The 24,916-nt window shown below is 35.7% G+C and overlaps 2 protein-coding genes and 1 pseudogene across 8 annotated transcripts; all 3 read left to right on the top strand.

Moving 5' to 3' along the window:
- Positions 1–17,025, top strand: LOC114723554 (tyrosine decarboxylase 1-like). 7 transcript variants are annotated; one of them, XM_028909750.1, is made up of 14 exons: positions 1–11; positions 11,491–11,562; positions 11,744–11,864; positions 12,133–12,205; positions 12,343–12,573; positions 12,966–13,129; positions 13,634–13,774; positions 14,374–14,433; positions 15,216–15,380; positions 15,493–15,549; positions 15,737–15,801; positions 16,188–16,311; positions 16,493–16,630; positions 16,719–17,025. In XM_028909750.1, coding segments are annotated over exons 2-14 (1,464 nt in total). In that variant the 5' UTR covers positions 1–11; positions 11,491–11,560; the 3' UTR covers positions 16,842–17,025. The 7 variants fall into 7 exon arrangements, with proteins under 7 accessions (XP_028765583.1, XP_028765581.1, XP_028765584.1 ...); XM_028909748.1 differs by having other exon boundaries at positions 11,729–11,864; XM_028909751.1 differs by lacking the exons at positions 1–11; positions 11,491–11,562 and adding an exon at positions 10,331–10,335.
- On the top strand, positions 3,749–10,628 carry LOC114723553 (pleiotropic drug resistance protein 1). The gene is made up of 24 exons (XM_028909747.1): positions 3,749–4,172; positions 4,256–4,376; positions 4,468–4,556; positions 4,657–4,741; positions 4,855–5,014; positions 5,141–5,217; positions 5,307–5,360; positions 5,453–5,543; positions 5,646–5,947; positions 6,036–6,317; positions 6,426–6,742; positions 6,840–7,000; positions 7,098–7,201; positions 7,296–7,452; positions 7,536–7,658; positions 7,760–7,893; positions 7,974–8,306; positions 8,402–8,692; positions 8,785–8,868; positions 8,971–9,104; positions 9,216–9,443; positions 9,535–9,706; positions 9,814–10,068; positions 10,182–10,628. The coding sequence occupies exons 1-24, from the start codon at positions 3,838–3,840 to the stop codon at positions 10,446–10,448; spliced, it is 4,356 nt and encodes a 1,451-aa protein (XP_028765580.1). The 5' UTR covers positions 3,749–3,837; the 3' UTR covers positions 10,449–10,628.
- Positions 17,026–19,847: 2,822 nt separating the features above from the next.
- LOC114723555 (tyrosine decarboxylase 1-like) lies at positions 19,848–24,684 on the top strand (annotated as a pseudogene).
- The last annotated feature ends 232 nt before the right edge of the window (positions 24,685–24,916 follow it).

Below are 24,916 nucleotides of genomic sequence, written 5' to 3'. Positions count from 1 at the left end.
CAGTAGTGGTGGTGGTAGTGATAGTAATAGTCATAGTAACAGCAGTAATGGTGGTGGTAGTAGTAGTTGTAGTCGTAATGGTAGTAGTAGTCGTGGTGGTAGTAGTCGTAGTCGTAGTAGTGGCAGTAGTAGTGGTGGAGTAGTAGTCGTAGTCGTAATAGTGGCAGTAGTAGTGGTGGAGTAGTAGTCGTAGTCGTAGTAGTGGCAGTAGTAGTGGTGGAGTAGTAGTCGTAGTGGTAGTAGTCGCAGTCGTAGTAGTAGCAGTAGTAGTGGTGGTGGTAGTAGTCGTGGTAGTAGTGGTGGTAGTAGTCATGGTAGTAGTGGTAGTAGTCGTAGTAGTAGTGGTGGTGGTAGTGGTAGCAGTAGCAGCAGCAGTAGTACTTCTCTTGTCTTTAACATAGGATTTAATTAATCGAGCTCATCTTGGTATTAAATATAAAATCTATTTTTAATATTGATCAATTTTTTCGGAAAAAACCCATATTGATACTCTTTCATCCATAATAAGTAGGAAAGAAATGGAAGATGTGGCAACATCAGCAACAATAGTACTCCTCTTGTATTAAATATAAGATCTAGTTTTATTATTGATCAATTTTTTTTCCAAAAAACCCATATTGATACTCTCTCATCCATATTAAGTAGGAAAGAAATGGAAGATGTTAAAGAAAATGATTGGCATATTTAAAAAAATATCATATTTATTATAATTAATTAACTAACCTAACTTTTTAATAATTAAATTGGTTAAATAAATCTTATATTAATAACAGAAGAAATAATACTCCTGCGGTCCTTAATATAAGATCCATTTAACTAGTTTGATTAGATTACGAAAGTTAGATAAGTTAGTTAATTATAAGAAATATGACACGTTTTTCCTAAAATACCATAATCATCTTTCTTAATACCATCTTCCTCTTCTACTTGATTATAGTTGAGGAAGTATTTATAGGGGTAATTTAGAGAAAACTGATAAATATGAGAAATAGGTATTATATTTAGAACCAAAACTAACTCAATAATTATGTTCTATATTAAAGACTGGAGGAGTAATTAAGAAAAGCAAAGCACGCGACATCACTGGTGACGCCATTAGGTTTGGGGTGAGACATTCACGTGTACAAAAAGCATTGCATATATTTGTATATACAATATATACGTATAGAAATAGCACACTATCCAGGATTAAAATTATAATTATAATTAAACAATAGTTAAACAGATTCCTTGCTGATCAAGCTGGAATTAAACGCCCTCCTTCTGATTCGAAGATCCCACGAGCTGTTTTAAACGTGGGAAATTCAATTCAATTCATCAATATATATAAATATTAAATGTCTCCCCATAAATATACTTTGAAATTTCGGTCATGATTCATGCAGGTTACCCAGTGAATTATTGTGATGCCGTTAATGAACTCAAGAGCCATCCAAATGTGACCAAATCGTTATCTGATCCGATCCGAATCACACATCATTTGCTTCCAACAAAAACAACGTAGTAGTATGTGTTCATTAGTGGCAGCTCCCTGACAAATTCATACAAATTGAATAAAGGAACCAAAGAATACGTTTGACGATCCTGAAGAAACATCTGACACGCTTCTAAACACTAAAAGAGAAGTCGAAATCGCATTCACAATGTCATTTTTCGCTCGGATTAATTAATAAAATCCACGTACGTGCAAGCTAAGCCAAGTTTGTTTAATTCCTTGTTTCAATTTACTTTTACTACTTTGTCTGAAACATCGCATATTTCGTAACATATATGTACTAAACAGTGACGTTGCCCAGTTGAACGCGATCATGATACGTGTTCAGATTCGTTCACATGAAAGATTTGATTCACTTGACCTGCCCCTCTACAAATAATCTTTTTCACACTTCATTGTTATCATGCACAAATGATTGTGACCCGACATATATTTCTCATCTGAAATAATAATAGATAATGAGACGATAATATATATAATGGATAAATATGAAAAATAAAATTAAATGTCAAATTAACTATTATATTAATTAAAAACTGGATGTAGTATATAATTTGATGGCTCAAAACCGAGTCAAAATACAATATGTCACACACACACATATAAGCCTCCTCACAAAAACTAACAAATATTCTAAATATTTTTCTTTTAAAATCGTGAAAAATATAAATTAAATTCACGAGATAGACAATGATTTATCCTTATGTTCACTAATAATCGCCCATTAAAAAGCTAGAATTTTTCAATATAAAATTATAACACTATATATATATATTGCCATCTATTTATATGACCACATGTTTTGTTTCATAAAGTGTTCGATATGAAGTCTTAAAAATGAGCAGTTAAGCCATGTTATTCACGACTATCATCAGCCATGCAATTTTTTTATTATATTATACTAGAAATTGAGTTTTTTTTTGACTCAATGCTCTTTTTTTTCCCCCCCGAAGTCAATGCTATAAATTAAAGATGGACGATTCATTGCTAGGAGTGGGTGAACTGGCACTTTTGCCAAGCATGGTATGAACATAAAGGGCAGTAAGCTTCTTGTTCGAAAAGAAGCGGGGGCAACGCGTGACAATTGCACAATTATAACCACTTAAATTATAAATACATTATAATTAGTGATTAATAATTAAATAGCTGGAAAGCCAAAGAAGGACAGAGACACGCGATTGACAATGACCGCTCCGGTCTTATTTTAGGATACAGAAAATATTTTTTTTATTTTTAATATCAATTATCTCGCTAAATAATTTAGTTTTTATTCAAAAAAACCTAAATTTCAAATCAAGAGTTTCTAAAAAAATGTGTTTTGATTTGCAAATCAAGTATAATCAAAGCCGATGAAAGTTTAGAAAACAATCTTTGTTTGGGTTTTAGTACTTTTCTATTTTCTTGTGAGATTTTCCCAAATTTATTTCTAAAGTAATTTATTATTCTTCAATTTTCATTTCTATTAAATAAGGGGCGGAGTGGAAAAATTATTATACTCCTCCGGTCCTAATTATAAGACCCAATTGACTTATTTGAGGAGATTAAGGAAGTAAGTTAAGTTGGTTATTTATAATAAATAAGTGTTGTCATTCCTAAAATATCCTTGCTAATTAAGTATATTGGCTAAAACTATCATTATTAGAAGGATTATCTTGGAAAAAAATATATAAATATAAGAGAAAAAATGGATTGGGTCTTATAATTAGGACCAAATAAAAAGTCAAATTGGGTCTTATAATAAGGACCGGAGGAGTATTTTAAAACAGATCTAATAAAATCTTAACGTTTCTCAGCAGGTCATTTCTTAAAAACAGCAGCCGGAAGAGTGGCATTATTGTTGTTAATTAAAACGGGCTCACTTTTAGGTTCAAAAAAACAAAGGGTCACTTTGTTAAAATATTTTAAGCGGTCAACGGCTTTTAAGGGTCTGTTAACCGGTTTCGATCTGACTTTAATTCTCTTTGATTTTCAAAGGTCCGAACAAACAATCAGTTATGTATTTAATTATTTATTTATTTCTTTTCGTCCCCCGGGAGAGAGGGGAAAAAAAAAAACATAACAGCGCAGGTGACGATACGTGACATCCCAGTTGACGTAATTCTAAAAAAAATATGTGCAGCCAAGGATTCCCACCATACTTGACGATTCTGAAACTCCCACAACTTTCTCTATGTATATATACGCTACGATATCGGCGGCAACTCACACAGCTCTTCATTCAGATAGATATATACAAACATAAAAGCATATATAAATAACATCTCAGTTCTTTTTCTGGGAAAATAATTACTGGGTTTAAACAGACGAAGCTTGAGCTTTTGTCTGATTGTGTTGGTTCATCAATGGAGGATGGCGACGGTAGTTTCAGAACAGCGAGCAAGAGTAGTTTCGGGATAGCGAGTTCATCGCTATGGAGGAATACAGATATGGATGTTTTCTCAAACTCCTTCCACCAGGAAGACGATGAAGAAGCTCTTAAATGGGCTGCTATTGAGAAACTTCCGACCGTTGCTCGTTTGAGGAAAGGCTTGTTGACTTCACCGGACGGCGAGGCCAATGAGATTGATATACATAAACTTGGGTTACAAGAAAGGAGGAGTTTGCTTGAAAGGTTAATCAAAGTAATTGAAGAGGACAATGAGAAGTTCTTGCTCAAGCTCAGGAATCGAATTGACAGGTGAGGATCTCGCTTTCATTTCTCAATTTATTTCAATGATATCTCTGTTTCAAACTCTCTGATGGCTTCTCTTCTTCCTCCAGAGTTGGGATCCAGATTCCTACGATAGAAGTTCGGTTTCAGCACTTGAAAGTCGAAGCCGAAGCTCACGTAGGAAGCAGAGCTTTGCCTTCATTCTCCAACTTCATCGTTAATATACTGGAGGCATGTTTTGTGAACATTCAACTTAAATAAAGGACCTTTCTGCGTCATTTTATTGTAAAGGTTCTCACACGCATATTGTTTTTCCCAACAGGGTCTACTGAACTTGGTTCACGTAATTCCCAGTAAAAGACAACATATAAATATCCTGGAGGATGTTAGTGGAATAATCAAGCCAGCGAGGTAAGAAACTTGGTTTTATTCTGATATGTGATATTTCTGCAACTATCCTTTTCATGATGAAGCTCTAATATAACGAGTCCTTAATTTCCTCTCTCCACAGATTGACGTTGCTTTTGGGCCCTCCAAGTTCTGGGAAGACAACGCTCCTGTTGGCTTTGGCTGGAAGGCTGGATCCAAAACTTAAGGTCAGGACAGAAGAAGACATAATCGATTTGTTTAACTAGATTTTCAAATCTTTCTTATTTTTTTTATTTTTTCGGATCTGTTACTAATGAAGTAACATGTCCTTCCTGATCAGTTCTCAGGAAAAGTGAATTATAATGGTCATGAGATGAACGAGTTTGTGCCTCAGAGAACTGCAGCGTATGTCAGTCAAAATGATCTTCATGTCGGAGAAATGACAGTTAGAGAAACCTTAGCCTTCTCAGCTAGATGCCAAGGAGTTGGGCCTCGTTATGGTTAGTCTCTCATAAGATTGACTGTTTCTTAATGTTTCATCAACTATGGTATTCAAATCATTGGCTGATATTTCAGATGAAAAGTAAGTTTTGAGTTTTGACCATATCTCATAATGCATTCTGCAGACTTGCTAGCAGAGTTGTCAAGAAGAGAAAAGGAGGCAAACATAAAGCCTGATCCAGACATAGACGTCTACATGAAGGTAATGAAATTTAATACAACTTATTATTATACTAAAATTTTAGGGAATCTCTATTTCTGTCTCTGATTTTCAAGTGTCATAATGTTCAGGCAGTAGCAACAGAAGGCCAGAAAGCAAATTTGATAACAGATTATGTTCTAAAGGTAAAATCAATACAAAATGTTGTCACATTTTCTTACACCCACCACACAATTTAACGTTATTTTCTGTTCCTCTCTCTGGTTTAAACATACAGATTCTGGGACTGGAGGTCTGTGCAGATACAATTGTCGGAAATGCAATGTTGAGAGGCATATCTGGTGGACAAAGGAAACGTGTCACGACAGGTAAAGAAAGCTTCATTCCAATATTAAAGCATACTTTGTTTACTTGTCTCAAAGAATTGATCATATAAGAATCTCGAATAATGAAATGATTTACAATTATAGGGGAGATGATGGTTGGACCAGCTAGAGCTCTTCTCATGGATGAAATATCCACGGGTTTGGATAGCTCCACAACTTATCAAATTGTGAATTCAGTCAAGCAATATGTTCATATTCTCAAAGGGACCTCCGTGATCTCACTACTACAGCCAGCACCAGAGACTTATAATCTCTTCGATGACATTATTTTACTCTCGGACGGCCATATTGTGTATCAGGGTCCCCGTGAACACGTTCTTGAGTTCTTTGAATCAATGGGATTCAAATGCCCTGAGAGAAAAGGCGTGGCAGACTTCTTGCAAGAAGTAAGTGAAAATTAATCTTCTTTCAATCTGTCAAGATAGTTTAGACGCACGGTTGAACTGAATTAAGTAACAATGTGATATGTTACAGGTGACATCAAGGAAAGATCAAGAACAGTACTGGGCAGACAAAGATCAGCCTTATAGGTTTGTCACTGCCACAGAGTTTGCAGAGGCATTTCAATCGTTTCATGTTGGGAGAAGATTTGGAGATGAACTGGCCACTCCTTTTGACAAGTCCAAGAGCCATCCCGCTGCTTTAACAACCAAAAAGTATGGAGTAGGAAAAAGGGAACTGTTAAAAGCTTGCTTATCAAGAGAATATTTACTCATGAAGCGCAATTCGTTTGTCTACGTCTTCAAGGCTTTCCAAGTAGGTTTAGGCTCTTGGGGCTTTCACCTTAAAGTCTACTGCTTCTTGCATACCATTCAATTTCAATTTTTAACCTTTTTTTTTTTTGTTTCCTTTTAATCTTTATAGCTTGCTTTTATGGCAATTATTGCCATGACCATCTTCCTCCGGACCGAGATGCATAGGGATTCAGTGACAGATGGAGGGATATATACTGGTGCATTATTCTTTGCTGTCATTGTGCTTCTGTTCAACGGAATGGCTGAGCTTACCATGACAGTTTCAAGGCTTCCCGTGTTCTACAAGCAAAGGGATTTTCTCTTCTTCCCTTCATGGGCATACGCTCTTCCTTCGTGGATCCTCAAAATCCCCTTAACGATTATGGAAGTGGGTGTTTGGGTATTCCTCACATACTATGTCATTGGATTTGATCCAAATGTTGGAAGGTAAAACTTTAAAAGAGCAATACTCGAGTTTTTCAAACTCCCTTCAGTTTGAATCCTGCTAAGTGTATAATAATATGCATGTGCCTACCTACTGCAGATTGTTCAGACAATTCCTTATTCTCGCGCTTGTAAACCAGATGGCTTCTGGACTATTCCGATTTATCGCAGCAGTTGGTAGAGATATGACAGTGGCTCTCACATTTGGATCGTTTTCACTGGCTATTCTTTTTGCCATGGGTGGTTTTGTCCTGTCAAAAGGTATCATAATCACAAAGACAAGATGATACTAACCTCTATTCTCTAATGATGTTTTGTACTTAAAACGCTCTTCTGTTTTCTTTGCTTTATGCCACAGATAATATAAAGAAATGGTGGATCTGGGGATTCTGGATATCACCGTTGATGTATGGACAGAATGCCGTAGTGAATAATGAGTTCCTGGGGAATAAATGGAGCGAGGTAAGCTCATAATTTACACATACGTGCATTATTATGCTAGTCTAATCCCATATATATATATATATTGATGTCTTGATATAATGTCCCATGAAAGGTCCTTCCTGGCTCAGCGGAACCATTAGGAGTTCAAGTTTTGAAATCTCGAGGATTCTTTACGGAGTCATACTGGTATTGGATTGGGGTTGGAGCATTGGCTGGATATACATTATTGTTCAACATAGGCTACATAATATCTCTCACTTACCTCAACCGTGAGTTTCTTTGCACCTTATATGTTCTTTTACCAGTAAAAAAGGGAGAGTTAGTGTGCTGATTTTCTCAACGGATTATGCAGCACTTGGAAAACATCAGGCTGTGAAATCAGAGCAGTCTCCAGGAACTGGGCAGGATAATGGTAGTAATGGAGCTAGTCTACTGAAGGACAGAAAATCTAGCTCGGTTCGCCACTCAAAGAGAGGTACTTGATCTTCAAAACAAATGTACAAGTGATGATCTTTGTGTGAATGATAGTTCATTCTTATTTTCACATTATAGCTTACGGGGTTGAAAATTGAGCAGTGGGAGATAATCAATTCACAAGGGGAGAAGCTGGTGTGGAGACAAATCATAACAGGAAAAGAGGAATGGTTCTTCCTTTTGAACCACATTCCATTACTTTTGATGAAGTAACATATTCTGTTGACATGCCACAGGTAATGTAACAAGGCTTGTTTTCAATATAAAAGTAATATTTGTAGACATATTCTACTGAATCATTGCATTAAACTTGTAGGAAATGAAGAGCCGAGGTGTTGTTGAGGATAGGTTGGTGCTTTTGAAGGTTGTTAGTGGAGCTTTCAGGCCAGGTGTTCTCACTGCACTAATGGGCGTCACTGGTGCTGGTAAAACAACTTTGATGGATGTACTTGCTGGGAGAAAAACAGGAGGATATGTTGGAGGGAACATCACAATATCTGGATATCCAAAAAAGCAAGAAACATTTGCTCGAATCTCTGGATACTGTGAGCAAAATGATATCCACTCTCCTCATGTTACCGTATATGAATCCTTGCTCTATTCAGCATGGCTTCGATTGTCGCCAGATGTTAATGCTGAAACTAGGAAGGTTTGCATTTGAATCCCAAAACCTTACAAGCTACAAAAATTTCGATGCTTTACTTTACCTATGTTTCTAATTTGGGAAATTCCAAATGTTCGCAGATGTTCATTGAGGAAGTCATGGAACTTGTGGAACTGAATCCATTAAGGAATGCACTGGTTGGATTACCTGGTGTAAATGGTCTCTCGACAGAACAGCGCAAAAGATTAACTATTGCAGTTGAACTAGTAGCTAATCCTTCTATAATATTCATGGATGAGCCAACTTCTGGGCTAGATGCCAGAGCAGCTGCTATTGTCATGAGAACGGTTAGGAACACAGTAGACACTGGAAGAACTGTCGTATGCACCATTCATCAGCCTAGCATTGATATATTTGAATCATTTGATGAGGTGAGATACGCAAATATTAAAGCATTGTTTCAATTTTAAACGGTTCTCGTCCATATCACAGTGTTTAACTTCTTTTTTTCACTAAAATGCAGCTTTTCCTAATGAAGCAAGGAGGGAGGGAAATATACGTGGGGCCTGTGGGACACCATTCTTCTCAATTAATCAGCTACTTTGAGGTAAGAGTGTTGTGAAACATAGAGAATACCTTAGTAAATGATGCATATTTATGTCTGTCTCAGTAGTATAGTTTTGCTGAAAAGCATGCTTTTTTCATGAAGGGAATTCAAGGTGTCAGTAAAATCAAAGATGGGTATAATCCAGCAACATGGATGCTGGAAGTTACAAGCTCAGGAAAAGAAATTGAATTAAGGGTTGATTTTGCTGAGGTGTATAAAAATTCAGAACTATACAGGTATCTTGAATTGAGCAGAGCAAAACAACTGAAAAAATAACCTTATTAAAAGAGCTTACTCATGGTATGTAATACCCTCTAATGAAAACTATTTTGTGGCATGTGTTTCAGGAGGAACAAAGAACTTATTAAAGAATTGAGCACTCCAGCTCCTGGTTCAAAGGACCTTTATTTTCCAACTCAGTACTCACAATCCTTCTTCACCCAATGCATGGCTTGCTTATGGAAACAATATTGGTCTTACTGGCGCAATCCTTTATACACTGCCATAAGATTCCTCTTCTCAGCTTCTGTGTCTGTCTTGTTTGGGAGCATGTTCTGGAACCTTGGATCCAACATGTAAGATCAGACTGGAAATTAAGGAACAGTCACGGCTTTGAACTCTAGTTTTCTCTTGTTCTGAAGCTTAAATTTTCACATTGATTTGCAGTAAAAAGCAACAGGACATTTTCAATGCGATGGGATCCATGTATGCTGCCGTTCTATTTCTTGGCATTAAGAATGCTAATGCAGTCCAACCCGTGGTGGCTGTTGAGCGAACAGTCTTTTACCGGGAAAGAGCTGCCGGAATGTATTCGGCTTTGCCGTATGCTTTTGCACAGGCACGCAATTTCTTACTTCAACACTTTTCTGATACTTTTTTATCTTAACTTCCTTCCATGTGAAAATTTTGCCTTATTATTATTCTGATCTTTGTATTTTCTTGCAGGTGTTGATTGAACTCCCATATATTCTTCTACAGGCTGTGGTGTACGGCATTGTAGTTTATGCAATGATTGGCTTTGAGTGGACAGTCACAAAAGTCTTTTGGTACCTATTCTTCACATATTTCACCTTCCTGTACTTCACCTTCTATGGCATGATGTCCGTGGCAATGACTCCAAACCAGCACGTTTCCTCTATAGTTTCATCTGCATTCTTTTCAATATGGAATCTCTTCTCAGGATTCATTATTCCAAGACCAGTAAGTTCTGGTTTTTCCTCAACATTTAGTGCCAGCTTTTACCTGAAACACAAGAAATGCATGTTTAACTGATTTTATGTTCCATGGTTCTTGTCTATTTTTATGATGAACAGAGGATCCCAGTATGGTGGAGATGGTACTACTGGGCAAATCCAGTAGCTTGGAGCTTGTATGGATTGGTAGCATCACAATTTGGAGATGTAAAGGACCCTATTCAGTCCAATGGCTCAGGTTCAACAGTGGAAGAATTCCTGAGAAATTACTTTGGTTTCAAGCATGATTTTCTTGGAGTGGTTGCAGCTGTGGTGGTTGGATTTGCTGTAGTGTTCGCTCTCATCTTTGCTACATCCATAAAGATGTTTAATTTTCAACGACGTTAAGAAGAAGCTCATACCACTTCCACTGTAAAGAATCTTGGGCAAGAATATTTGGGGCAAAAGTAGGCAAACACCTAGTTCACAGCATTCTTTTTTTGATTTTTGGTTGCAACTAAATGTATCATAGCCTGTAGGATTTACAATCTATCAATGTAATGAACTTCTCAACAGTTCCTTCCATTCTCTCTCTGTAGTAACCTATTTCAAATCCCTCTGTTTCCCCCTCGTCGAAAAGAGGGAACCATCAAAGTTAGTTGTCATTATACGTGGGAATGATAACTTCCCAAAAGAAGTTCAAAAAACTTCAACCCAAAATCATACTCGCATGCTCAACATGCAGAGAAATGTATAACATAAAATTTGCCGACCTCAACCACATATATATTACTCCTCCAGTTGACAAAATAGTTCATAAAATAGATCTTATATTAAAAATAGAAGGAGTATTATATTACATACATGGATTCACACGTGATATTATTTTTAATTCATTTTATTTTGTTGGGTGAAAGGATGAAGTGTCACTAATAAAGAATGCTGGTGCTGGGCAAGCCTGGTGAGCTACAAGGCCGCACGTGATAGTTATATTGATGATTCTTTTTTTACTCCCTTTGGTCCTGTATATAAACTTTGTTTTTGAAATAGAGTGAACTAAAATGTAAGTTTTATTTTTAAGTTTGTTTGAGTATTTATTACTTTTTTTTTTATTTTACTCTTAGTTAACTGTATTTAGTACTTTCTCTCTTATTAATTAATATTACCTCCATATATTTTTTTTATTGTTTTTAATTTATTGTCTCCCTTATTTATTTTTTTAATAAATAAAAACAAATTTTTTAAAAAAATATATTTCTGATTTATTTATTATTTTTAACTAATTTTAGTTGTTAATTCGTTAAACATAATTCAGTTATTTAAAGTTTATACATACAACAAGGGAGAGTAATTTTTAATTAATTAATTAATTGATTTTTTTTTTGGCGGAAATCATCGTCGGATTGGTTGGATATGAAGTGTTCTCCGCTGCACCACTGACTGTCTGGAGCGCGGGAGCTGATACAGTATTTCAGTCGACATAGTTTTCTCTGTCAAAGCTCTTCATCCTTCCCAAAGAAATGTAAGTGCTGAACACGGAGCATTAAACTCTATCTCCATATCTATAAAAGCGAGTGTGGATGATCACGCATTGCCAATTTTCATTCATGAAATATAATAGATGAAATAAGTGATGCAATTTCCGTGCTTCGTTCAATTTATAGTCTCATCTTTGAATTTCTTTGCAGTTGATAAATGTCTAGGGAGAGTCAGCTGAGGCCGATGGACGCTGAGCAGCTCAGAGAGCAGGCTCATAAGATGGTGGATTTCATTGCTGATTACTATAAAACCATCGAAAATTTCCCTGTTCTCAGCCAAGTTGAGGTTGTAAAGTTTTCCGCATTTTTTACTTCAAAATGTTTCTTTCATTTGCATGATCGTTTATGGTGCGTTATAGCTAAATGAAAAATACTGTTTAAAGAACATGTTTGCAATTGGAAAGGGAGGATACAAAACTTCTGTGAAATATGTGCGTGGGACGCTCTTCTTTTATTGAGTAACTCTGCGGTCTTTCTATCTGATCCTTTCTTTCAATCTTTCTCCATATTATGACCATGTATCAGTTTCTCCATATTTTTCTCGCATACTGCAGCCGGGGTATCTTGTGAAGCTTCTACCAGATTCTGCACCTAATCATCCTGAATCACTACAAGACATTTTGATTGGTGAGATTTCTTTAGTCCGTTTATGTAAATTTTACTATTCTAACAATGCAGATCATAACGAGACAATGCTCCAGTTTACCTAATAGATAACGAAATTTCCCCCCACAAAGATGGCTAAAACATGTCATTTTTATTAGATGTTCAGGAAAAGATACTGCCAGGGGTGACTCATTGGCAAAGCCCAAATTATTTTGCATATTTTCCTTCAAACAGTAGCATTGCTGGATTTCTGGGAGAAATGCTCAGCGCTGGTCTCAACATTGTGGGTTTCAGCTGGATAACTTCTCCTGCAGCAACTGAACTTGAAATGATAGTTCTTGACTGGCTTGCTAAGGCATTTCAGCTGCCTGATCATTTCTGTTCTACTGGTAAAGCCTTAAGCTACCGCGTCTCTTTGAATGAATTTGATACGAGTAAAAAGAACACCATAAATCAGAAGAAAGATGACATAGTTCCGAAAGTGAGGGACTGGGACTCCTTCAGGGATTATGTTTAACTGCTTACATATTTGTGCTTGTGTATATGGTATGAGTTAGCCTACTTCCTAGCTTGTCTATTTAGTATCTACGTTGATGGAGCCAATGAAAAACCTGATTTTTGATGAAGATATAAAATCATGCTTCAGGTTCTGTTCAACTGTATCCTCAATTAATTTGATCAATCTTATGATTTTGAATGTACATGGATTTGAATAGTTTATTTGGTATGCTCTCATTGTACCTATGAAATGAAGGAGGTTATGTTTAAAATTATACTGCAGGGCAAGGTGGTGGAGTTATACAAGGAACAGCAAGTGAAGCTGTATTAGTTGTCTTGTTGGCTGCCCGTCACAAGATCTTAAGGAAGGTTGGAAAGAGTGCCCTCCCTAAGCTTGTGATGTATGCATCCGATCAAACACACTCTTCTTTACTCAAAGCTTGTCAGGTACCTTCAACAATACAAAGAAAAAGTGAAAAACAAAAAGAATATATATATTCAAAAGCATATGGCTTTCTCAATTGTTCCTTCTACCAGTCCTCAGGTTGACTGCCAACTACATCGCCCTTCTTAAATCCAATCAACAAACGTAACATCTTTGAATCTGCTTACTAGAATTACGAAGTGCCGAGGTCCCTTTGTCCTTTCTTCCCTATAATCATTGTGGGTTTCGATCACCCTATGATCTTGCAACTACAGTGTGTTTGGTCAGACTGTCTGGTTATTTTACTTTATACTGTATTTGTTACAAAATACTTTATATTCCTTAAGTCGAAATAAGTGATAGAGGAACTGGGTGGCAATCAATGGGATTAGTCCGGCATTGAACTCTGCATACTGAAAAAGAAGAACTCATTTATGTTACTCAGTGGCAACAATGAAGTTTGCATTGAAGTTGACAAGATCATTTCTGTGATTTAATAATAATGTTATTTGCTGCTAATTTGTCAGATAGGAGGACTCAATCCAGAGCTCTGCAGGTCGCTTAGAACTGATCCTTCCACAAATTATGCGCTTTCTCCTGATGTACTTTATGAAGCAATTTCAGATGACATTGCCAGCGGCTTAATCCCTTTTTTCTTATGTGCTACAGTAAGAACCGAATTTCTCTGAGACATCTCTTTACATCAAATGCACTAACTTTTTCTGATCCACCTGCTCTGCGAGTTCTTAAATTCAATAACAACCCCCCCCCCAAAAAAAAAAACAGAAAAAAAGCTCTGAAGTTGCCAAATTCGACACTAATAATGGACAAAGATTAGTCTCAAGCCCAAAATTACTTGAGAATACTCTAAATTATACCCAAGAAAAAAATGACACTAAATAACTGATATGAGCATTGGCTCAAGCGATCACGCATCATTCTTTATGTCATTGCATGAAGTCCTACTGCATGATTGTTTGCTGTTGAAAATACTTATGGTTTGTTACCTTCTTTTTATTCTCTTAAACAGTATGATTTGCACATTTTGCATGTGGACTGTCACAGTTTTATTTTTAAAATGGTATGAAGTGGCCAATTAATATTAATATGGTGAAAATTCTCAACACTGAATTTCTATGATTTACATAAATGAATTTTGACTGTTTTCTTATATTGGATGGCAATGGCAAAAGTCTTTTGTGTTTTACCATTCGTCAAAATCAAAATTTCTGATGTTTACAAAAATGCTCTTCATTCATGCTCACAGGTTGGCACCACTTCATCAACAGCTGTTGATCCTCTTCCTGCTTTAGGAAAGATTGCAAAGGTAATATCTATAATTGAAAGGGTAATAAATGCAGCTAGTGAAGCCCATGGTGCGTTTAGTGAGGAAAATGAGACCGAACCAAAAGATAAATAAATAACGGAATATAGTTAGTTGGTTGAGAGCATTGGAGGTGTCATTTGGTAGTATTTTATATGAACATTGTAGGAGCTCTTAATGTTTGCTGGTGCTGACACTTAATAGTGCTGCTATTATCTTGAAGATTAGCTGTTGTGAGGCACGTGTTTCAAGATTCTTGATAAATTCGAAAGATTCCTTCAATTGCTGTGTAGTATACCTACACAAAATCATCTAAATTTCAATAGTTTATTCTTTTCGGGTCTGTTTCATCTTCTGATGCTGATTCTGACATTGTGTTTTGTTCGTCACTGCTTGTGTCAGTATTTCTTTTATAATGATTGGGGTAGAGTTCTGTCTGACGTAGCTAGTACTCCTCTGGTCTTATTTATAAGTTACTTCAAACATGTTTCATACATATTAAGGAAACTCTTGAACTTCATTAACTCTCATTTAAAATTCAACAACTTTCCAACTTTATCCCTAGTTAATATACATTATACCTCATGTAAGCAAAGTCAACATGATAATAAATGAAGGGTAAAATTGTACATTCATATAAAAAATTTCTCTAAGTGCCCTATAAATAGAATAAAAAAAAATGTCTTCTCTCTCTGCCTTATAAGTTGGACCAGAGGGTACTTGGTAGGTGCACGCTGGGGAGTTGTTTCATCTGATAATGCTTGTAATTCATCTCTTCTTGACAGAGCCATGGAATCTGGTTTCATGTGGATGCTGCTTATGCTGGAAGCGCTTGTGTGTGCCCAGAGTATCGCCACCACATTAATGGTGTCGAAGAAGCGGACTCGTTTAACATGAATGCTCATAAATGGTTTTTAACCAACTTTGACTGTTCACTGCTCTGGGTTCAGGTATCTGTGAGGCAACATCTTGTTCTTATTCTCAATCCCCTTTCAGCATCTCCAGATGGTTCGATTTACTTAATGAACCAAAAAATATGCATTGTTCAAATGATGATGACAGGACAGGAACGCTCTGATTGAGTCACTATCTACAAATCCCGAATTTCTGAAGAACAAAGTATGTAAATTGCATGCTTTCGGTATCATCTAAGCTATTTTATAAACCTTTTATGATTAAATATTTTGTCTTGGGGGATGAGAAAGTCATGGGAACATTCATTTCTATCTGACATGCTGTTTTAATTATACTGACATCTGTGATTAAACTCTTGTCTAATTATCTTCTTGTACGATTGAAACTTCAGGCTTCTCAAGCAAAGCTGGTCATTGATTACAAAGATTGGCAAGTTCCTCTTGGACGTCGCTTCAGGTATGTTTTTTGAATTTAGCCTTTAGAAATGCATGTTATTTTCTCTTATAATAGAGGTTTTTTGTGTTTTTTATTTTTGTGTGGTGCCAAAACCGCTCGTTAATGGAAGATTGAAAAATGAAACTCATGGATAAATTGGCGTTTTACATGCATTGGAACCGCCAGACCACTTTCAAGTATACTTGGCAGTGTGCATACGATCTTGATTCGTACTAGTTCTTGGAGTTCATGAGAAACTAAAACTGAAAGATATTATTATCTGTGATAATTGATAGTTTTCTAATAAAGGCTCCTTTAAAACTTAGAGATCAAGAAATACTGTCAGATGTTTGACCTTGTTTTTCTTTATGGATCTGAAATCTTGCCGATTGACTTGCACTCCCTAGATCCTTAAAACTCTGGATGGTGCTGCGCCTTTATGGTTTGGAAGGTCTGCGAAGTCATATACGAAGTCACATTGATTTGGCTGCTCATTTTGAGAAACTTGTTCGTCAAGACCCAAGATTTGAGGTAGAGCAGTGCTGTGTTTTACGCCCTCTGTTTCTTGGGTATCATTTTTGACGGAAATTTTTGTTTCCCTTTATCTATGAATTTAGAAGTCCCAAACAACATTAATTAATATCGGAAGACAAAGCAAGTCAATTCCTATGATTACCGTATCACGATTTCTTGATCTTTTAGTTTCTTACAGGTTGTTACGCCTCGGACTTTCTCATTGGTGTGTTTTCGGCTCTTGCCTCGGCCTGATTCTGGACATGACGGCAATCAGCTAAATCGGGATCTACTAGACTCTGTAAATTCAACTGGGAATATTTTCATGACACACACGGTATCTTTGCTTTACCGGCGTCATGCTCCAATGCATTTTTCTTAGTTCTCTTTTCCTTCAGTTTATAAAATTATCAATTTTTGTACAGGTTTTATCGGGTAAGTACATTCTACGTTTCGCAGTTGGAGCACCATTGACAGAAGTAAGGCATGTGGATGCTGCTTGGCAGATTTTGCAGGATAAAGCCTCTTCTCTACTTGGGAATTCGTAGGACGGATCCAAAGTGCTCTCCGTCTGTTTCATGTAATGGTTTCCTCTTACACGCCAATGCATGGATTGCTGTCTTATTTATAATTCAATTTTCAAAATATCAATAATAGCTTTGAATGAACATTTTGGAACAGCGAAAGTTAACGGTGTAATGGAATTGTAGACGCCCAAAAATATTATGGTTATCTTCAATATATCAATATCAATATCAATATTATTATATATAATAAAATTTAATAACAGTGCAGTTTATATTTTGGATTTAAATATTATTTTCTAGCCCATGTTGGCCAAAATATCCGGCCCAGGGTTCTGCACTAATAGAAGTCGTCACAAAATAAAGCGGGTTCTGTACCCAAAAAAAAAAAAGAAGCGGGTTCGAGGCCCAGGGTTCCGCTTTAATGGAAGTCGTCACAAAATAAAGCGGGTTCGAGCACTACTTTTAAACATATAATCCCGGGGGAGGAAGGGGGGTGTTTGTTTTGGTGGTAATTAATCAAGAGGCGGAAAATTTAAAAAGAATGAAAATTTCACATGTGAGGTGAAACAGTAATATTTATTTCTGTGATGAAATCTAAACTATTTAAAATTAATTTTAATGATTTGGATTTAAAATTTTAATTAATTATTTTTTAAAAAATTATTTTTTAAGAAACTTGCAATTAAAAATTATATTTATTTTGAATTAAATATCAATTTAAAATATTTTTTTAAAATAAAATATTAAATATTAAATATTTATTTTTTATTAAATTTAAATAATTAAATTTTGATAAATATTATAATGCCCATCACTGAGTACTGAAAGCTGAAAGAAATCATTGACGTTCAGTGCGACCTCTTTTTCGCCCTGAGGATTCAATAATTATTAGCTATGGTTGGCGTTGACTAGAATTCAACTAGACTGTCGTCATCTCAACAAGATCGACGTGATGAATGGTACCGCCTCCAATCCTAATTATAAGATACAGTTGATTAATTTGAAGAGATTAAAAAAGTTAAATTAGTTATTTGTAATAAATAAGTGTTATCTTTTCTAAAATATCCTTACTAATCAACTATATTGGCTAGGACTACAATTATTAGAAGGACCACCTTTAAAAAAATACATAAATATGAGAGATAGAGTGGATTGGGTTCTTATATTTAGAATTAAAATAAAAGTCAAACAAGATCTTATATTAAGGACTGAAGGTAGTATTACTTTCAGTGATTAGTTTAATTTTTAATTTGATCTCAAATGTAAAATTCTAATTTATTTTGACTCTCGTATTTATCTATTTTTTTTAAAATAATTCTTATAGTAATTGTACATATAAAAGTTCTATCAGATAGTAGTTTTGACTAGTACATATGATTAGTAAGAGTATTCTATTAAAAAAAACCTATAATTAAATTAACTAATTTTCTCAATTTTTTTAATTAGCTAATTAAGTTTTATATTAAATACCGTATATTAGTGTGTAGGGTTTAGTACGCATTTTGGTGTGCGTATGATTGGACAGCTTTCATATTGAATTATCTGGTGAAATAAAAATATAATTAATTAAAAATCTTAACGACTCCACCACCTTGTATAAGATATCTGTGTTTAAAGCATAATTCTATACATGACTAAATTAATACATCATTGTCAACATAAATTAATTCAATTTATAAAAATGTGACTCATACTTTCTAAATACAAACTCTGTTATTATTAGGATCCGGCAAGAGTTTAGTATATTGATTATTGAATTGACGGAGTATACTTCTTATATAATTAAAAAAATTTGCTCTTATTAAATCTACATCTTTTTCTTGGTTGGTGGCGCAAATATTGGATCTTTATCTCGTGCATGCATCAGATTAAAGATTAATAAAAGTATGGAACCGCAAATAGGGGTACAATTTATCATTATTATTTAAAGTATTTTGATCGATGCCAACAAAATGATCGGATATTAATAAAGGTTTGACTTTTCTAATATTGACCTCATATTGGGTATATACTACTTCCGATCTCTAATATAAGACCTAGTTAACTAATTTGAGCAGATTAAGAAAACTAGTTAAGTTAGTTATTTGTAATAAATATGTGTTGTATTTTCTAAATTATCTTTGTTAATCAAATGTATTAGTTAAAATTACAATTATTACAAGGGCTACATTGAAAAAAATAGATAAAAATGAAAAACAAAGTAAATTGAGATTTTATATTTAAGATCAAATTAAAGGTCAAATTATTTCTTATATTAAGAATCAGAGGTAGTACTGTAGAAGCTTTGCTCTTGGAAGATTCGGACCATAAATTACAATAAACATTTTGAGGCTTCTGACCCTATTATTTACCCATCGCATAACACCATTTATAATTAGTTGTCAGAATTTTACACTCTGTAATAAAAGTCATATCGGGTTCTACTTATAAAACTCAGTAGACTAATTTAAGAAGATTAAAAAAAATTAAGTTAATTATTTGTAATAAACAGGTGTTATCTTTCTTAAAATATCCTTACTAATCAACTATATTTGCTAGGACTACAATTATCAGAAGGACTACCTTAAAAAAAAAAATATAAATATGAGAGATAAAGTGAATTGGGATCTTATATTTAAGATCAAAATAAAAGTCAAACAAAATCTTATATTAAGGACTGGAGGTAGTATTTAATGATCTACAATTTTTAATCAATCACAAAATAATTAAATGCCGTGATACGATTAAAATAAAAATTCAATAACGTAAACTTTGCAACGTATTTTCCATAATAGTAACCCTCCAATGCACAGCGTTCAATTCTAGTTGACGAAAGCCATCGTCGTGCTGGAGACATTTTCCGCTCTCTTCACCAGTACTGGAGTGCTGGAGCTGGAATAGTATTTCAGTCCGCTTAGTTTATCTCCGTCAAGGCTCTTCACTATTCCCCAAAGAAATGTGAGTCCCAAACATCAAACTCTATCTCCATGTCTATGGCAATGATTGTTGGAGATTACGCATTTTACAAAATTTCATTTGTAGATTAAATGAGTAAACCAGTTCCAGTGCCTCGTTCATTGCATAGTCTCAGCTTTGAACTTTGACCTTCGCAGTTCATAAATGTCTAGGGAGAGTGAGTTGAGGCCGATGGACGCTGAACAGCTCAGAGAGCAGGCTCATAAGATGGTGGATTTCATTGCTGACTACTACAAAACCATTGAAAATTTCCCTGTGCTCAGCCAAGTTGAGGTTGTAAAGTATTCCGAAGTTTTTCACTTTAATATCTTTCTTTCATTTGCACGATCGTTTATGGTGCCTTATAGCTGAATGAGAATATGCTTCTCAAAGAACTTGAAACATGGATTCAGTCTGTAATTGAAACGGGAAAATATTAAACTTCTGTCAATATGTGCATGACGCTCTTCTTTTATTGAGTAACTCTGCTGTCTTCTTTTATCTGATCCTTTCTTTTAATCTTTCAATCGTGCTTCTAGTTTGAAATCACTATGACTATGCATCGGTTTCTCTATATTTGTCTCGCATATTGCAGCCGGGGTATCTTGGGAAGCTTCTACCAGATTCTGCTCCTGATCATCCTGAATCACTACAAGACATCTTGAATGGTGAGATTTCTATATAAGAGTCTGTTTATGCAAATTTTCCTATTCAACCAATGCAGATCATAAACGAGACATGGTAGCATGCTACTATTTACCTAATAACGAGATTTTCCCCACTAAAGATGGCTAAAATATGTCATGTATTAGATGTTCAGGAAAAGATAATGCCAGGGGTGACGCATTGGCAAAGCCCAAATTTTTTTGCATATTTTCCTTCGAACGGTAGCATTGCTGGATTTCTGGGAGAAATGCTCAGTGCTGCTCTAAACATTGTGGGTTTCAGCTGGATAACTTCTCCTGCGGCAACTGAACTTGAAATGATCGCTCTTGACTGGCTTGCTAAGGCATTTCAGCTGCCTGATCATTTCTATTCTACTGGTAACGCCTAAAACTACAGCATCTTGTTGAATTAGTCTGATATGAAGGAAGAGAAAAGCATAAACCCGAAGAAAATGGCATGGTTACTAAAGCCAGGACTTTGGACTGCTTCGCGGATTTTGAGTTACATTGGCATATTTGTGATTGCCTATATTGCCAACTACCTAACCTGTTCGTTAACGTTTGGCCCAGCAAAATAAAAATAAAAAATGAAAAACAAAAGAAACTTGTTTGTGTTGAGGCAGCAAATGATAAATCTGATTTTGAATGAAGATATAAACTCGTGCTTCAGATTCTGTTGAACTTCGTCCCCAATAATTTTGATAGACATTAAAATTTAGAATCTAAATAGTTTTGAATAATTTATTTGGTATACTCCAAATATTATGCTATAGATCAAACCAGTGAAATGCAGGAAGTTACGTTTTAATGCAGGACAAGGGGGTGGGGTTATACAGGGAACGGCAAGTGAAGCTGTGCTAGTTGTCTTGCTGGCAGCTCGTGACAAGATGTTAACGAGGGTTGGCAAGAGTGCTCTCTCTAAGCTTGTGATGTATGCATCTGATCAAACACACTCTTCTTTGCTCAAAGCTTGTCAGGTACCTTCAACAATCAAAGGAAAAAGAAAAGAATAAGTATCCAGAAGCATTTGGCTTTCTTAACTGTTCCTTCTTCCAGTCTTCAAATTGATTGCCAACCATGTGACCCTTTTAAACATAATGTATAAACATAACATCCTTGAATCTGCTCACTAGGGAAGAGGGATCATGGTGTTCAAATTTGTTTAGTCTATTGTAGGTTAATAATGATCCTGCTGTCCTTTTCTTCCGTATGATGCTTATGGGTTTCGATCACCTATGATCTTGCAATTGCAGTATGTATGCTCAAATGATGATCTAATTTCTAGTTATTTTGCTTCATGCAATTTTTAGAAAATCTTTTCTATTCCTTGACCTGAGATAAGCGATAGAGAAACCGAGAGATACGCACGGGATTAGTCCAGCTTGAACCTTGCATGGTTAAAAGGAGACATCATTTTTGTTGCTTAGTTGCACATTGAAGTCTGCACTAATTTTGTCAAGATGACCGTCCGTGATTTGATAATAATGATATTTCTGTTAATTGTCAGATAGGAGGACTCAATCCAGAGCTCTGCAGGTTGCTTAGAACTGATCCTTCCACAAATTATGCTCTTTCTCCTGATGTACTTTGCGAAGCAATTTCAGATGACATTGCCAGCGGCTTAATCCCCTTTTTCTTGTGTGCTACAGTAAGAACTGAATTTCTCTGAGACATCTCTTTGCATCAAATGCACTAAGTTTTTCAGATTCACCGGCCCTGCGTGTTCTGGGAAAAAAAAATTTTGAAGTTACCAAATTTGATACTAGCATTAGTTCAAGGGATCACGCATCATTCTTCGTGTTGTCGCATGACGGTCCTACTGCATGATTGTTTGCTGTTGAAAATACTTGTGGTTTGTTACCTTCTTTTTATTCTCTTAAACAGTACGGTTTGCTTATTTGCATGTGGACTGTCACAAAGTTTTATTTTTAAGATGGTATGAAGTGGCCAATTAGTATTAATATGGTAAAAATCCCTGGCACTGAATTTCTATCATTTGCACAAAGTATGTTGACTGCTTTCATATATGGGATGACAACAGCAAAGTCTCTCGTGTTTTCCCATTCATCAAAATCAAAATTTCAATGTTTATCAGAAATGCTCTTCATTCATGCTCACAGGTTGGCACCACTTCATCAACAGCTGTGATCCTCTTTCTTCTCTGGGAAAGATTGCAAAGGTAATATCTATAAATGAAAGGGTAATACAAGAAGCTAGTGAAATCATTGGCAGTGAGGATAATGAGACCAAACCAAAAGATAGATAAGGGAATATAGTTAGTTGGCTGAGCATTGCAGATGTCGTTTGGTATATTATATATGAACATTTTAGGAGCTCTTAGTGTTTGCTGGTGCTGACACTTAATAGTGCTGGTAATATCTTGAAAATTAGCTTAAGGCGCGTGTTTATAGATTCTTGGTAGATTCAAAAGATGCCTTCAATTACAGGGTAGTAGACCTACACAAAAGCATCTAAATTTCTATAGTTTATTCTTTTTGGGTCTATTTCAACTTCTGATGCTGATTCTGACAGTGTGCTTTGTTTCATTACTGCTTCTTTCAATATTTCTTGTATAATGATTGGCACAGAGTTCTGTATGACGTCGTTAGTGCTTGGTAGATGCACAATGGGGAGTGTTTCATCTGATAATGCTTGTAATGCATCTCTTCTTGACAGAGCAATGGAATCTGGTTTCATGTGGATGCTGCTTATGCTGGAAGTGCTTGTGTATGTCCAGAGTATCGCCACCATATCGATGGGTGTTGAAGAAGCTGACTCGTTTAACATGAATGCTCATAAATGGTTTTTAACTAACTTTGACTGTTCACTGCTCTGGGTTCAGGTATCTGTGATGCAAAATCTTGTTCTTATTCCCTAACCCATTTAAGCATCTGTTGATGGTTCGACTTACTTAATGAACCGAGAAAAAAAATGCACTGCTCAAATTGATGATGACAGGACAGGAACGCTCTGATTGAGTCACTATCGACAAATCCCGAATATCTGAAAAACAAGGTATGTCTGTAATTGCATGCTTTTGGTAGACAAGCTATTTTATAAACCTTCTATGATCAAATATTTTGTCTTTGGGGGATGAGAAGGTCATGGGGGACATACTAATCAAACTAACGTGCAGTTTAAATCTTATCCCATCTGTGAATAAGCTTTCGTTCTAACCGTCTGCTTGCACAATCGAAACTTCAGGCCTCTCAAGGAAACTTGGTCACTGATTACAAAGACTGGCAAATTCCTCTGGGACGGCGCTTTAGGTGTGTCTTTGAAATTTAACCTTTAAATATGCCTGTTGTTTTCTTCTATAAGAGATTTTCACCCTCATAAGTAAATTTGCATTATAAATACATTGGAACCGGTTGATCACTTATAAATGCATTTAGCAGTGCGCATATGACCTTTATTCATACTAGTTCTTGGGGTTTGAGAGCTTACGACCAAAAGATATTATCAATGATAATAGCCTTCCAATAATGGTTTTTATAAATCTAAGAGATCTAGAAGTAGTGGCAGATGTTTTAACCTTGCCTATTGACTTACACTGGGCCCCAGATCCTTAAAACTTGGATGGTGTTGCGACTGTATGGATTGGAAGGTCTGCGAAGTCACATAAGAAGCCACATTAATTTGGCTGCTCACTTTGAGACGCTTGTTTCTCAAGACCCAAGATTTGAGGTGCGATAGTGCTGCGTTTTATTTGAAGCCAAAACGAGTCAATTATGAATATCGTATTTGTATCAAACTTCCATGGTCTATTAATTTCTCACAGGTTGTTACACCCCGGACTTTCTCTCTGGTTTGTTTTCGGCTCTTGCCTCTGCCCAATTCTGTAGATGATGGGAACCAGCTCAATCGGGATCTGCTTGACTCTGTAAATTCTAGTGGGCATATTTTCATAACACACACGGTAGATTTGCTTTACCGGCGTCATGCTCTGGTTTATCTTTCTTAATTTTCTTTTCTTTTGCTTTATAAAATCATCAACTTTTTGTACAGGTTTTATCAGGCAAGTACATTCTACGTTTCGCAGTTGGCACACCATTGACAGGGGTAAGGCATGTGGATGCTGCGTGGCAGATTTTGCAGGATAAAGCCTCTTCTTTACTTGGGAATTCTTAGGACGAGTTCAGAATGCTCTCTATCTGTTTCATATAATGGTTTGCTCTTCACGCCAATGCATGGACATGGATTGTTGTCTTATTTATGATTCAAATTTCAAAATCTTGATCACTTTGAATTAGCAACGAAATGGAAATGTATACATATGATTAACAAATAATCCACGTTAAGTTTCGTTAGAAGAAGTCCGTCTTAACTATATGTTATTTTGTGAGCTAAAGGGGTTCAGAAAAAATAAGAGACATGATTAGTTAAGTGGCAGAAAATTGGAAGAAATTGGTGGATGTTGCTTGTAGGCATGTTTTCTTCTGGAGGTTGAGTGATGAGTGGATTTTCCTTCTCTCAGCCATTGGACGGTGCTGACCG

This window comes from Neltuma alba, unplaced genomic scaffold (genome assembly GCF_004799145.2).
Source record: "Neltuma alba isolate B1F8T4 unplaced genomic scaffold, ASM479914v2 tig00012145_pilon, whole genome shotgun sequence".
Classification (NCBI taxonomy): Eukaryota; Viridiplantae; Streptophyta; class Magnoliopsida; order Fabales; family Fabaceae; genus Neltuma; species Neltuma alba.
The sequence above is the reverse complement of the archived record's forward strand: the minus strand, read 5'-3'. Positions and strand labels throughout refer to the sequence as shown.